Consider the following 13,283-nt stretch of genomic DNA (forward strand, 5'->3'; position numbering starts at 1 on the left):
AATTTTGAAAACTTTTTAGGCACTTCCCAGGGTTGCTCTTCCATTCGTTTTTGGATTGTTAAGGTAAAGGAGATTTTGCGGCGGATAAAGGTTGTTACAGAGGAACAGGGTAAAGCATTGTGTATTACACGGAGGATATAAGGAGATGGTTTTAGCAAACTTCTGTCGCGAACTTCCTACTCCGGTTCCTCGGTTCGCCTTATTTCCCGGATTCAACTTTGGCTGCCTTCTCAGCTTACTTTGCGAGTAGATGCAGTGTTTGGATGAATTGCGCGAATGGTAATTAGATGAATGGGGATTATGAAAGCGATTGTTAAAATGCGATAGAGTTCGTAATATTATCAGAAGCTCCTAGATTACTGGTTTAATTTTGAGTCGGATAGAGTAGAAAACTTGTTAATTGAAAATAAAGGGGGAATCTTCTTTTTTATAGGAAAGATGCCCGTTAGGAATAGCTTTGAAGAAAAGTGTTTATCGTTGGTTCATTGAAAGTCGATTAATCTCAGGTCACCCGGTGTGCAGGAACGTGCGTACGTTTGCTAAATTCATTCGCGAGAAGTACGACCGTAATACGTAATTTTGGTGTGCGCGAATTCGAGGATGCGCTTACTGCAGCGGGCACACGTACGAGCTCTCGTAATTATGTACGTGGAATTTTAAAAGAACGTACCGGCAATGAAATTAAGAAACACTGCTCTGAAAATGAAGAGAGAGAGAGAGAGAGGGAGGGAGAAATAAAAAGAACGACGAAATTGCAGAATGATGTTCAGCTTCGTGAAACGTCGGTTTCACGTTTCGTCTACGTTTAGATTGCACAGAAGAGTCTTTGACGAATCACCAATTGAATTGCTCTGACGAATCATTTATTCCGAGCCACCAAACGTGTCGATTTTCATAGCAACTCGTCGATACATTTAGTATCCACCATTTCTTTCTACTTTGAGTTAATTTTTGACATTTTATTTATTTGTACTCATAAGAAGGAATTGCAAACGTTAAAGTCATTTATGTTTGTATGAAGTCTGTATTATGTTCCCTTGCCACTGAACTATAGCGCTATCTTCTTAGAAATTCGAGAAAAATTTGCTCGAGAGAACGCGAGGTTAATCAGTTTCACTTTTAAAAATCTCTCGATTGGCAATCAATTCTTTTAAACTGCGAGTCTATTAAAAGCTTCTCGGAAAGCCACCTTTTTCGTCGTAAGATGAAAATCGTTTTCTGTTAAGATGATTCTCTTCCAAAGCTAAACAATTCGATCGCGATACTATGTGTAGTGAGATCAAAGCGAATCCCATTTTCACGAGTTGCTGTCGTGATTACGTCGGGCAAAAGGCGAGGCATAACACACGCGTGGGCTTCTTTCGCGTCCGCGGCAGGTATGCGCCGTGTCACACCGTGTCATATATTCGCGCTGCTTGAACCGTGCCACGAAAGCTCGCGGCAAATCCAAAATAAATCGCCGGCAGCTGTTGCGTCCGTATCTTGCTGTTCCTCTAGATACCAGGCGTACATTTTCCAGCAGCCCTGCGTTTTTCTTAATAAAACGTTCAAAGATTTAGTCTCGAAATTATCTTTCTAAACCGTCCCGTGAAAGTGTCCCGTCATTCTTGAAAAATTACCACGAAAAGTATACTCACTGCTTGGTAAACTGTAAAAGTTATCGCCTCAATAATTTATAATTTAACACATATCATACTTCGCCAAAGCAAGCAAAAGCGTCGGGGACAATTGAAAGATTTTCTTTTAAAATTCTCACAGTACGATCTTGGACCCTCGTAATCGATCGCATCTTATAAAAGCTAAATCGTCTCGAAATCATCAGTCAATCAGTGACTAATAATACTTATCGTATCGTGAAAGTAACTATTTGACGACAATCGACACGGTGACAGAGGAAAAAATTGCGAGGAAGGACGAAACTGTGAAACGAAAGGAAATCGCGCGTTGGTCCGGAAAACGCGGCAACCTGTTTCCGCTTTGTTCCTCCGATCTTTCGTGAGGACCTGGTCGCGTGGGGGCGGATGGAAGAACTCGCAACGAGACGTAAAACGGAAATAGAAACGGCTGAGAGCATCGATGCTCTTCCGCGTTCCAACAATCGCGTGGACCAACTTCTTCTACTTCTGTTCTCTCTCCACCTCCTCGTAGAAAACTCGCGTTCTTTCGTTTCCTCTTTCCTTCACTCGGACGGGCTTTGTTTCTCGTTGATATTGCGATTGAAGCTCCCTTACTTCCTCGGGATTACCTCTGGCTGACTGGCCCCCTTTTTAAGCCACTCTGCACGCCACTTCCGTTTCGATGTCGTCCTCGCATTCCCTGGATGTTTGTGCCCGAAATAGCTGCCGCTTTTGTGAATCCTCGGATCTCTTCCTTTCTTCCTTCTCCCCTCCCCTCTTCTCTTCTCTTTCTATAGATATATCTTACAAGGCTGTTATTGTTACGTCGGAGAAACTCCTGGAAAAATCTGACTTGCGCACGATTTTCTTTCTTTCGTGGAACCAGAAGCTGTGAACATCTTTTAGGCACGATTTTTATCGATTCGAGCGGTAGACGAACATCGATGGATTTATGATTTGCATTTAGGGCATATTTTGTTGATTATCGAATCTGAGTCACATTTGCGACTAACTTATGAATTTCGTTAGCCATTCATTACGTGCTAATTTAAGTGCAGATAACGAATGAAATAAAAATTCTTCAGTCAACGAATTATCTGTTGTTGCATAGCTCAGTCGACGAATTTTCTAGCTTTCGGTCCACGGAAACGAAGGGTTTCCCAAAAAGAGGGGCAAATCCCGAAAGAATGGGTTTAGAACGAGTTGTCTCGAATTATCCTGCGACGCTTCCTCAATCTCAAAGAGGGAGAATTCGAAGACGGTCGTCCCGTTTGGAATAATCATGCGAAACGCGACGAACCGTCAGAATTGGAGGCAGTCCTTCTCTTCACGGTATTTACGTTCAATTTCACTGAGTCTAATGTAACGAGGGCTCGTTGGCTCTCGAAGTGAGACGAATTCGATTGCTCCGGCCGAAGCTGGATAGGGCCGGCCGGATCGAACGAGCCGTACGTGAATGTGCTACAGAGAGAAGAGCATAAAAATGAACCGCCTCTCCGAGATTTATTTACGCGGAGAAACTTACGACTTTTATTCAATACCTGACTCGTCGAGCCCGAAGAATTCCACGGCGATCGCGATCGACGCGGTAATGCATCGGAGAGATTGCTTCTTACGTATCCCAGAAGATCATATCAACACGTTGCTTAAGTAGATTAGAGTCGTTCGCAGCAACGAATATTTGAGCTAGAACTCTTCTCGGCGTAATATTTCTTGAACTTGAACGTTGAAAAGATTTTTCTGTTTGTCTGAGAGGCTCATTTATTTCCTGTTAAACTCGATCGAAATACTCTCGACTCTGTTTCGAACCAATTTTCAAACAATCGTGGTAGAAACGGATTGTCGAGCACGTATCGACCGACGCTGGTCAAGAACGGCTGGAATAGCATCGCGAGAAATCGGTGGCGTGAACGAGGTAAACTGCCGCGCCTAGGTGTACATACGCATGTCACGATATACGTGGCCGGTGCGTTCGCAGCCCTCCTTCACACTCGGCATACTTGATCGGGTTTATGCAGGATGCACCGTAACCGCAGCCCAGGTCTCTCCCACAGTTGAGCCGGCCTGCGTGTCCGCGTGACATTTCTGTGCGCGAGACTCTCCGGGACGTGCCTGAAATTTTCTCGTGCGCGAAAAACGCGCTCGCGCGACTACTCGCACTACCGCCTAGACTGTATTAAGGACGCAACGAGCTGGAAAATGTTCGTCGTTCGTAAACGACCGACGTGTTTCTAACGTATATGTAGATCGGCCTCCGATCAGCGTTTGGATTAACGGTGCTCTTATCGATGGGCTTGATTTCGAATTGACAGGCTGACTGCAACGCGAATTTTATATATTTTACCTTGGGAACCGGAATAGATTCAAAATACACTACGTTATAACATTTAATTTTTCCAAAATATATATCGCATTTGCTTACTCTTTTCTAACGATGTTATCTAAATCATTCACAAGCGCTGATCCATTTAGACCATGAAGTTTATCTCAAGTTGTTCATTTTAAAGAGATTATTAAAACGTAGGGCAGATGAATATGAGTGTACATATATATATATAAATTATATTTTTATGTTATACCAATTTTCGGATAAATTCTCATTATAGTTTCCAGATATTACAGAAAATAAATTTTAAGAAACTTGCAATCTATCCAATCCCAAAATTCATCGTTTACCTTTAGAAAACCCGTGCTTTCACACGATACCTCGAGCCAAGAAACATCCTTGGAACAAAATCGCGTAATCATTCCGTATAAAGTCTATCTCCCAGCAAAATCTCGGTTTCATTGGAAATGTCTGGAGGAAAATCTCGTAGGTCGAGGTTTTACCAAGAATCGTCGATGGCCTTTGAGGCACTTGGACGAGGCGGCGCGCGCGTTAGGACGCGCAGCAACGCGGCAGCGGTTTTCTTGTTCCTCGCAAAAGTATCGGAGCTCGCACGTGCGTGGCAGAAAGGGGCTAGGCGGGATAGATCGACGTCGTCGTCGCGTCGATGCATTCCGCGTGCTTTCGACGCATTTCTCAGGGACCTTATGCACCCGCGCGCATTTGCTATTCCACCGGGGGCCGTGGCCGTGAGGTGAATAACAGAAGCGGAGCCGAGGCAGGTCGACGAGCGTGCCCGCCTGCGAGTCGAACGCGACGCGACCAACTTTGTTCGGAGATTTCCACGGTGACTGAAAAACGAGCCTGCCCTAGGCGTAAGCGCTGCCTGGAATTTTATCCGATATACGCGAACAGAGAGAGTCTTCGCCTTCCGAGAGAACATTGCGCGGAATTTTAGTTTGTTTTCAAATGAAAACAGTCGGATGAAAAGGAATTTTGACTCCGCGATTCTCGATATTATGATAATCAGCAGTCGTTGTCTTTGGAAATTTTCTGGGAAATCTTATAACGTGTGATCGTTGATATTTCGAAATGTTCTAATAGACGATTTGTAAGCGTTCAATATGGCTACGTAAGGATTTGTCGTCTTTTTATGTTATCTTTTTATTTCATTTAAAAAAGATTGCCATACTTTAATACGACGATGATAGTAAGTTCTTGAATGGAATTGAAGAGCAACTTTGTTTCTACGCGTTGACGAACAGAAATTAAATGATGTAGGAGTCTGGATTGGGTTTAGGGGATGCCCTTCGATGTTGCAATTTGTGTAGAAACTTCGAAGGTTCGCTTTGTCAAAAGGCATGCGATGACCAGAGTATGTGAAGTTTAGAATAAAAAATTACAGAAAAGATTGCCACTGTTTCAAGTCCTTGCTTTAGGATAATTTATAGCTACGCACTTAAGTTACCGTTACCTATTCACTACTGTTGCACCGTTTCAAATGCAAAATATGCACAGATTATACATAATTCGTAGTTAGTAATTCTTTGTCTACCGAATTGAAACTGCAGTCCAAACCAAGCTTCACTATAAATTCGTCGAATAGAAAGAGTTTGAAAGAGTAGTCATGTTAGGAATTTGAAGAATATCGGTCCGATATTATTCTAAAAGTGTTGAATTGCGAAAGATCGTGACGCACGGCGATGAAGTCCCTTCCATCGAAAGATGCTAAATTAAAATTGCGAAGGACGAGGACAGAGAGGGTCGCGTGGAACTCGAGGAAGGTCAAGATATCAGAAGGGTGGAGGAGAAGGGGACACATGGGGACGTGCTCCCGCATATCGTTCCGACGAATAGTTTGAGGTCAGCGTTGCTTTGGTCCCGAGCCATCGGACGGAGTTTGTAAACTGGCGGAACTTTCCAGATCAACAGCTGCCTCGACTTACCGATATACACGAGGAACTCCTTTCGAATATGGTTTCTGTAACCAGTTTACGACGATGCGTGCTATACTAGAAAGTCGTTTCTTTTTACGCTTTGAACATAAAAGACAGACAGAGAGTTTACCAGGAGTCCGAATGCCAGTTGACTCTCGGACAGTTATCTTTGTTCTCCTTTATGAAAGATGGGAGCGGAAGTGGGACTGTCTGTCTGCCATGTCCTTTCTATTTTCCTTGCTAACTTACTACGGTCGGTGTAAAGTTGATAGAAAATTAGTAAACTGGAAACTGGCTAATATAACAATATATATATATATATATGCAAATTTATGGAAATGCAAACCTAATTTTTGTATTTAGGAACTAAAGTTGTAAATTTTGAGGAATTTATGTCTCTGAAAGATAGAAAGTTAGAAATTTTATAATATAAATGTTTTAACAGAAGCAAGTTGAACGATGTATTCGAACGGAAACAAATTTTTATGAATTACAGAACGAGAAGCTGGAAGTAAAACAGAAATGGGCCTCGCGGCTTTTAGGCAAGTTACGAAAGGATATCACGCAGGAGTACAGGGAAGACTTCGTACTGAGTATCACGGGGAAAAGGCCAGCAATGTGTGTCCTGAGTAATCCTGACCAGAAGGGTAAAATGCGTCGTATCGACTGCCTGCGTCAAGCCGATAAGGTACGTCTGACTATTCCCTTCCCAATCTACTTACTTCTGCTTAAGTTCCGTATGCTATCGAAACTCTTTCGATGAGCATAAAGCAAAGCGACGCTTAATCTACAAAATTAATTAATCATTTATTCATTACACTTTGTATTCAATAATATATTTAATTTACAATTATATTTCTAAATACTTGGTAGTACCATATTTTACTCAAAATTCAATACTTCAATTTTCTAATGAAAAAGTAGTTGAAATTGTCGAATTTCAACGAGTTCGATTTCGCATGAAATCGTAAAAGGAGCATGAAAACCACCATGGACCGGAGAAAATCGAATATGGTCCCTGGTGAAGTTCCTGCATTCAGCTACAGTCGATAACCCTTGGTCGTCGTCGTTATGTCGCAGGTATGGAGGTTGGACCTAGTAATGGTGATCCTCTTCAAGGCAATTCCGTTGGAGTCGACGGACGGGGAACGGCTGGAGAAGACTGCGGAATGTGCTCAGCCGGGCCTCTGCGTCAACCCCTATCACATCAACGTCTCCGTCCGGGAACTCGATCTCTACCTCGCCAATTTTATCACCAGCCACGGTAAGGGTTCGCCACTATACTCATTCGATTAAGGCGAGACTCTCGACCCCATGAGAGTTTCAAACAGGGAAATCTATTTTCTAGAAATATATCTAGTTCGGTTCTCTCTCGTTCGAATCATCGATAGAGTCGTTTCTTTTCTTACCTTTGAGTAGCTGATTAATCGAATCGATCGGCAGTTTCAGAAACGAACGAATCGCGTCTTATCGTATGTTAGTTATTTGTAACAAATAATCGCAGCTGCTTAACCATCGCAAACAATCTACCCAAAAAATAATCAGCTCTATTGCTATTAGCAGTTGCTATTATATTGGTACAAAGAGCTATTAGCTCGTATTTGTTCGATGAGGGGTGCGTTCTATATTTAGAATACATAGATTATTTCATCGGAAAGCGATGTAATGTTGCACCCAAGAAACACATTAGGTGCTTGAGACGTATGGAACAGTGTAACTTAAAACCCGTTTCTGCCCCCAAACTAAATGTGTTTTAGATCCTTGATCGAACACCAAACACCAAACCCTCTCCCAAACCATCAATAGTTATTGCCATTCTTGATTCCACCACGAAGTATTGGCTCGACGTGTCGGTTCTCGTTGATCTCATAGAGCAGAACCTAGAGGAAGAGAGGGGCAGGGGAGGGAGAGACAGAGAAGCGGGTGGTGGTCTGAATCGAGCGTGGCGCGTTCATTCACTCGCACATCCGTCCATTCAAAGTGTCCACTCGACTCTCGGCTTCGATTCAAAGTTTCTTGGAACGCTCTGCCAATTTCAACGGCCCCCATACAAGCAGCGACGGGGCTCTGGTTGTTTTCATGGCGCGGGCCTGGGTATCGCGCGCGAGCCCATTCTTCGCTGGCTTGTTTTCCAACCGGTGTCAAGGGGGACAAAGACTCGTAGGAAGAGTACCGGTGATCTATAACGATCTGATTGGCAGACTTTCGCGACCACTCCAAGGATCGTTCTTCAAGAATAGTCGATCTTGTCCAACGTCCAAGGCATCCGGTCGTTTCGCGTTCCATGATCCGATGAATTTAACCCGATACCCTCTGGCCACCTCGACGCCTTACATCATGGATTCTAGAACGGATTCTACGATGAATAGTATAGAAGTGATTGGTTGTAGAGATAGGAGAAACAGCCCATCGATGGTGGATGCTTGAAAGATTTTCAAGGTTTCCAAACGGGGATCTAGAGCGTTAGGGTGAGAGGATATTAGGGATGTTTGAGGTTACGCACGTAGTTTAGAAGGTGTGGTTCTCGAATCCTTGGAGTGATTGAATACTTCAAGGTGAATATTTAATATATAAAATTCATATCACTTGCAAAATTCATAATTTCCTACTTCCGAAGAGTATCTCGTATCTCTAAATCTTGCAATTGGAAAACCTTTCAATCCCGCGAACTTCCCCCAGGAGAAGCCAATCCTCTTCAACCCCTCTCTTTGAATCGCAAGATTTTCAAAATTTCTGAAAACCCAAATTTCCCTAGTTTCGTTATCGAACCAAGCGACAACCCAAGAGGATCTGATCCCAAAACAAAGTAAGCAAGACAGCAGCGGTTACACGTGGCCCGTTGATCGACGTGCTTCGATCGATGGCAGCTGGCAGGAGGGCCGAGACTGGCGCCCGTCCGCGCTTCTTCTTTCATTCGGTTTCATCGAACTCACTGACTCAGTCGGGAAACACGTAATTTCCGTACGTACGCGCGCGTCCTGGCAGAGCCCAGTTCTCGCCCCGTGACTCGCACACGCTCCGTGTGTTGGCTCCTCGCATCTCTTTCTCTCTTCTTCTTTTTCGCCAGGCTATGAACCCGTGTGGCTCACACACGCCTTGGCAGCCGGCTTTCTAATGTTTACAGCCGCGGTTGACGCAAAAATTGGCCAGGCCTACCGCACACCACCTACGAGAAAGAGAAAAAAACGCTCAGCTGCCAAGACATGGGGTAGGTTAGGCGCTTTCCAGACCGTTCGTCGCCATCTCTGATCGTTTCCTTCTCGTTTCATACTCTGCTGATCGTTTAACCCAGATATACCAGAATCTTTCACCTACTACTTTTTGAATTGTACGTATTAATTAAGTTTTCCCGTTGCTGTTACCCAGTTTTTGAAAGATTCCAGAGTGACCTATTCATCATCTTCTCCAGGCTGGTTGATCATTTAATTTCTCTGCTAATTGATATCAATATCTGATTGAATTGAAGAGAATGATATCAGAAAATGTATATCGATAGAAGGAACATTTTCATTTACATATAGAGAGAAGATGATACTGTTTGAAAAAACTATAATATAGGACTGTCGATTCTGGGTCGCTAGTTTTATAAATGTCGCTAATTTCTATTTATATCGTGGAACTGTAGTACCCTACGATATATTCACTAAAATTTATCTAAATCATTTACAAATATAAAATTTATCTAAATGTCCACGAAACTACGATAAATACTATGTATTTATATGTCAAAGGAAATTATCATAAAAATCTTAGAATAAGAATATTAAATGCGTGCTTTAAAAAATTGAATAGAAATCTATTCGGTGTATTTTCTAGCATTCGGTCGTCGTGGTAGAAACTAGTAGTTGTCGTGGTCTAATTAGTATCCGAATCTGTTCTCTTTACTATCTTGTAGTTCCATCTCTTCCTTTCACATTTTTTTAATTGTTAGCTGGTCGTTTAATTCCTTTCGCCTAAGAAGTTTGCTAGACCCGCTTGTTCAAGGCAGATCAGGTTAATCGCTGTTATTTATTCGCATCGAAACTACAAGCACAAAACCCTTTTCGAACTTCGCGACCCAATTAATAGTGAAGACTGTCTCGAGCCATGCGAAGATTCGTTCGTTTCGGTTCGCTGCATTTCAGAGTTTCCCAACTTCCTTGAATTCGCCCAAAAAGATTTCGTAGCTCGTTTTTTTATTCTCCGCGTCCTACTTTCAAAACTTCAAGGTCTCGATTAAACCCAAAAAATTCATGCCCTTGTTTCTCGTAAATCTTTGTGTCTTGAATTAAAAGGCGTATGTACAGAAGTGTCGAAGAATGCCAGTCGACGGTGCACAGACGACGAACGATCAACATCATAAAAATTCCTGGCCCTCTGTAAATATACACGGCATCACAATAATATAAACTTACTGGCTGGCAAGGCGCGGCGTGGATAGCGAAGGCTCCGCTACTTCGGACCCTTTCGGATTATCCGCCGTGTCGACGTATGCTAAAAGTAGACACTTGCTGCGTTCGTTTCGACTGACCTAATAGACAGTATTATTACAGAAGGGAAGTACATAGCCCGAAACGAGAAGGACCAGGGACGCCTAATATTTCAATTCCACTCGCGTATCTTCGTTGTCATCGCCGTTCGAATGACGGAACCTTTTTCTTTCAAACGAAGGAAAAACGACGGTTAAATGGTTGTTGAGCTTATGGTGGATTATCGATGATAGACATGGTAGTTAATTGGTTACGTTGGCAGAAAATAGTTTGTAAAGTTGATAAGAGAATCTTCGCTGGTTTCAGGGTACCAAAAGTGGGGAAAGAAGAGTTTTCAATTAGGTCGATCTTGATTAGCCCGAAGAAAGATATCTTTAGAATAGTCTTCATACTTTATCTGTAGGAAGTTAGATAAAAGAGGTAACTGGAGTCGTCCTCATCTTAAACAATCGTTTCCACTTTCGTGTTTCGTTTGAAAAAGGAAATTCGAAGATCCTGTTTAATCCATTAATCTACATTGAAATCCGCGAATCGAGACTACGGTTAAACAGCAATGCGGGTACTTGTTTCTTTTAAACTTTCGATCGATCCTTCTGTTAAAGACGAACTAAGAAGAGAGAGAGAGAAAGAAAAGAAATGAAATTTAACCCGAAGAAGGGAAAGAGGGGGTTGATCGTCGGTGAGACGCTCTGCGTATTAGCCCTAAGAGCTAAATATCGCCCGGCCGGTTGCGTAAGTATCATCGTCTCTTATGAAAGTGTTAGAGAGAGGACAGGTGCCTCGACGCGTGTCGTTCTCGGACACGTCGCATTTTCGCGATGCCTCTGCGGCAGACGAGGTCCGTTTTAGACGGGCCGCATCGAAAAGTCGGCAGGAAAAGCCAGGCCGTAAGACTTTGATAATCCGGCAACAGCCGGAATAGACCGGGTGCCCTTCCACCGAGTTTTCAATACGTCCACCAACCATATCTCGCCACGTGGATCCATTATTAATTCTGCTCGCTCTTTAGACAGGTTTTCCTTGATAATATAGTCAGCTATATTATCTTCGTTTTCCAAATTTTTTGTAACGGTCCTTAGACGTTATGTTTTATCTCTTGAATCGCAGGTATGAGGGAATTTAAGGATCTTTAGAGTAATATTTTAATATCTGGTCAAACAGCACACCGAAATTACAATAAAGGCTTCATATTTGGAATATCTGCCTCGTGAAAGTAGACAAACCATTTCCAAAATTTCTTTCAAGAATCTTGCTTTCCTATAATATTGAATTCTACAGTAGATTAGTGGCATATCTCGAACAGAAGAAAATGCCACCCTCTGCATCTTAACTCGGCATAATTTCATTTCCGATTTCAACGGGCCAAACCGCTGCTTTCCCAGATTTATTTCCTTTAACCACTCGCGCCACTTTCATCGTATTATTTCTGCAAACAATGAGAACAGCCCCCGCGTTAAGAAATAAACGGAGTACAAAATAAACCTGGTGAGTCGAGCGAACTTTTTGTCCACTTCCGAGGGAAACGCGTGCGAGTACGCGTACTCTTGCATGCGCTCGCGCGTCTCACGCTCACCCTTAAGTTACAGTCGGTGCGCCGTGCACGCGAGCATGTGACCATGCGTGCCGATGTGTGCTCGCTCTATAAATAAATAAGCGACGGACATCTTGTAGCGAGTTCTCTCTCTTTCTTTCTATCTGTCGAATACCGTGCTCGCTTATGCGCTTGATTTTCGTTCGTACCTCTACGAATACCTGAAACGAGATATTCACGCACTCGTAATTAGTCCCATCGATCTTTTAATATCGATCTTCTATTCCCTTATTCTGACAAGAATAACGTATATGAAACATGCGCTAAGAAAATTCAAAAACGAAAGATCTTCCGCGAGAGTTGTAGTCCGTTTGATGAGACGAAATAGAAGTTGTAGTTTGTTTGAGAAAATATTTTGGATCACGCAAGGGTGATTTTATCGAAAAGAGGGAGAATGAAATTAGATATTTCAGTAGGGAGAACATTTGTTGTAGATGGTTGAGTATTATGACGTCAGAAACAAATTTTGTCTATTTTTAATAATTCTTGGAAAGGTGGGTTAGATAGCTCATCCTCTATAGTATGGATAGTCAAGGTGGGGATTGTAGTTATTCATGCGCACGATTATAATTAATGCTGATTTATAGTCGCGAATACATCGATATACAAATTCTTAGGACCGTAAATTGAATAAAAAACGAGGAACTATTTGTCTTGACTATCGAATGAATTACTCTGCCAAAGATTAAACCTCAGGAAGATTATGTTACGACGATTTATTCGTTCTTCTTTACTATCTGGTGCACAGTTTTCGAGAAGATTCTCAGAAAAGACTGTAAAATGGCCGTCCTTGAGGCGTTCCCGTACCGTCGCCGCGAAATTCGCTCGCGCACTCATGGATCACATGGTGTCAACAGATCCGTTCTCTATTATTGTTCCAAGAGCGAGCGTATCTATCGGTGTCTGCTAAAATTTCTGCGTCGCACACACGCACCTGTCGGGCGGTCCACTGGCCGACTAATTTTGCTGTTAGTTCTCTAGAGCCTAGAGGATCCTCTCCGTTCGCCACGGTGTGTCGCAATCGATTCTCGGGAAAACGATCTCGTTGCCCCATTAATGTGCATCCTGAACCAACCGGCTCAAAGACCAGACGTAAAATTAAATCGGCTCGAAACTCGGCTGATTATCCGTAATGAAAAATTCGAAATTTACTCGATCGTGATATCATCTTTCTATCAAATACAAGTTCTAAAGTTTGAAATTATGAAGTCGCGGAGAACATGACGATAGAAGATGGAGAAGCTTTCTTCGATTTGGAGGAAGATATAGAATTTTGCTGTTGAACTAAACCAAAATAGACGCGCATTAAAATCACACGTCTTCTTGTCAGTCGTTTCACCAGAT

General features: G+C 42.7%; 1 protein-coding gene and 1 long non-coding RNA gene across 9 annotated transcripts in view; one reads left to right on the forward strand and one right to left on the reverse strand.

Annotated features, from left to right (window-relative positions):
- NfI (Nuclear factor I) overlaps positions 1-13,283 on the forward strand; it is a 63,944-nt gene that overhangs the window by 25,564 nt on the left and 25,097 nt on the right. For all 8 annotated transcript variants that reach the window (XM_033341969.2, XM_033341971.2, XM_033341972.2 and 5 more), the window contains 2 exons: positions 6,376-6,567; positions 6,960-7,143. In XM_033341969.2, the coding sequence (XP_033197860.1) occupies positions 6,376-6,567; positions 6,960-7,143 (376 nt within the window). The remainder of the gene's footprint in view (positions 1-6,375; positions 6,568-6,959; positions 7,144-13,283) is intronic.
- LOC143302555 (uncharacterized) lies at positions 11,512-12,989 on the reverse strand. The gene is made up of 3 exons (XR_013058149.1): positions 12,631-12,989; positions 11,922-12,100; positions 11,512-11,774 (listed from the first exon to the last, which is right to left on the reverse strand). It is a non-coding gene; the product is annotated as an uncharacterized LOC143302555 (long non-coding RNA).

This window comes from Bombus vancouverensis, chromosome 4 (genome assembly GCF_051014615.1).
Source record: "Bombus vancouverensis nearcticus chromosome 4, iyBomVanc1_principal, whole genome shotgun sequence".
Lineage (NCBI taxonomy): Eukaryota > Metazoa > Arthropoda > Insecta > Hymenoptera > Apidae > Bombus > Bombus vancouverensis.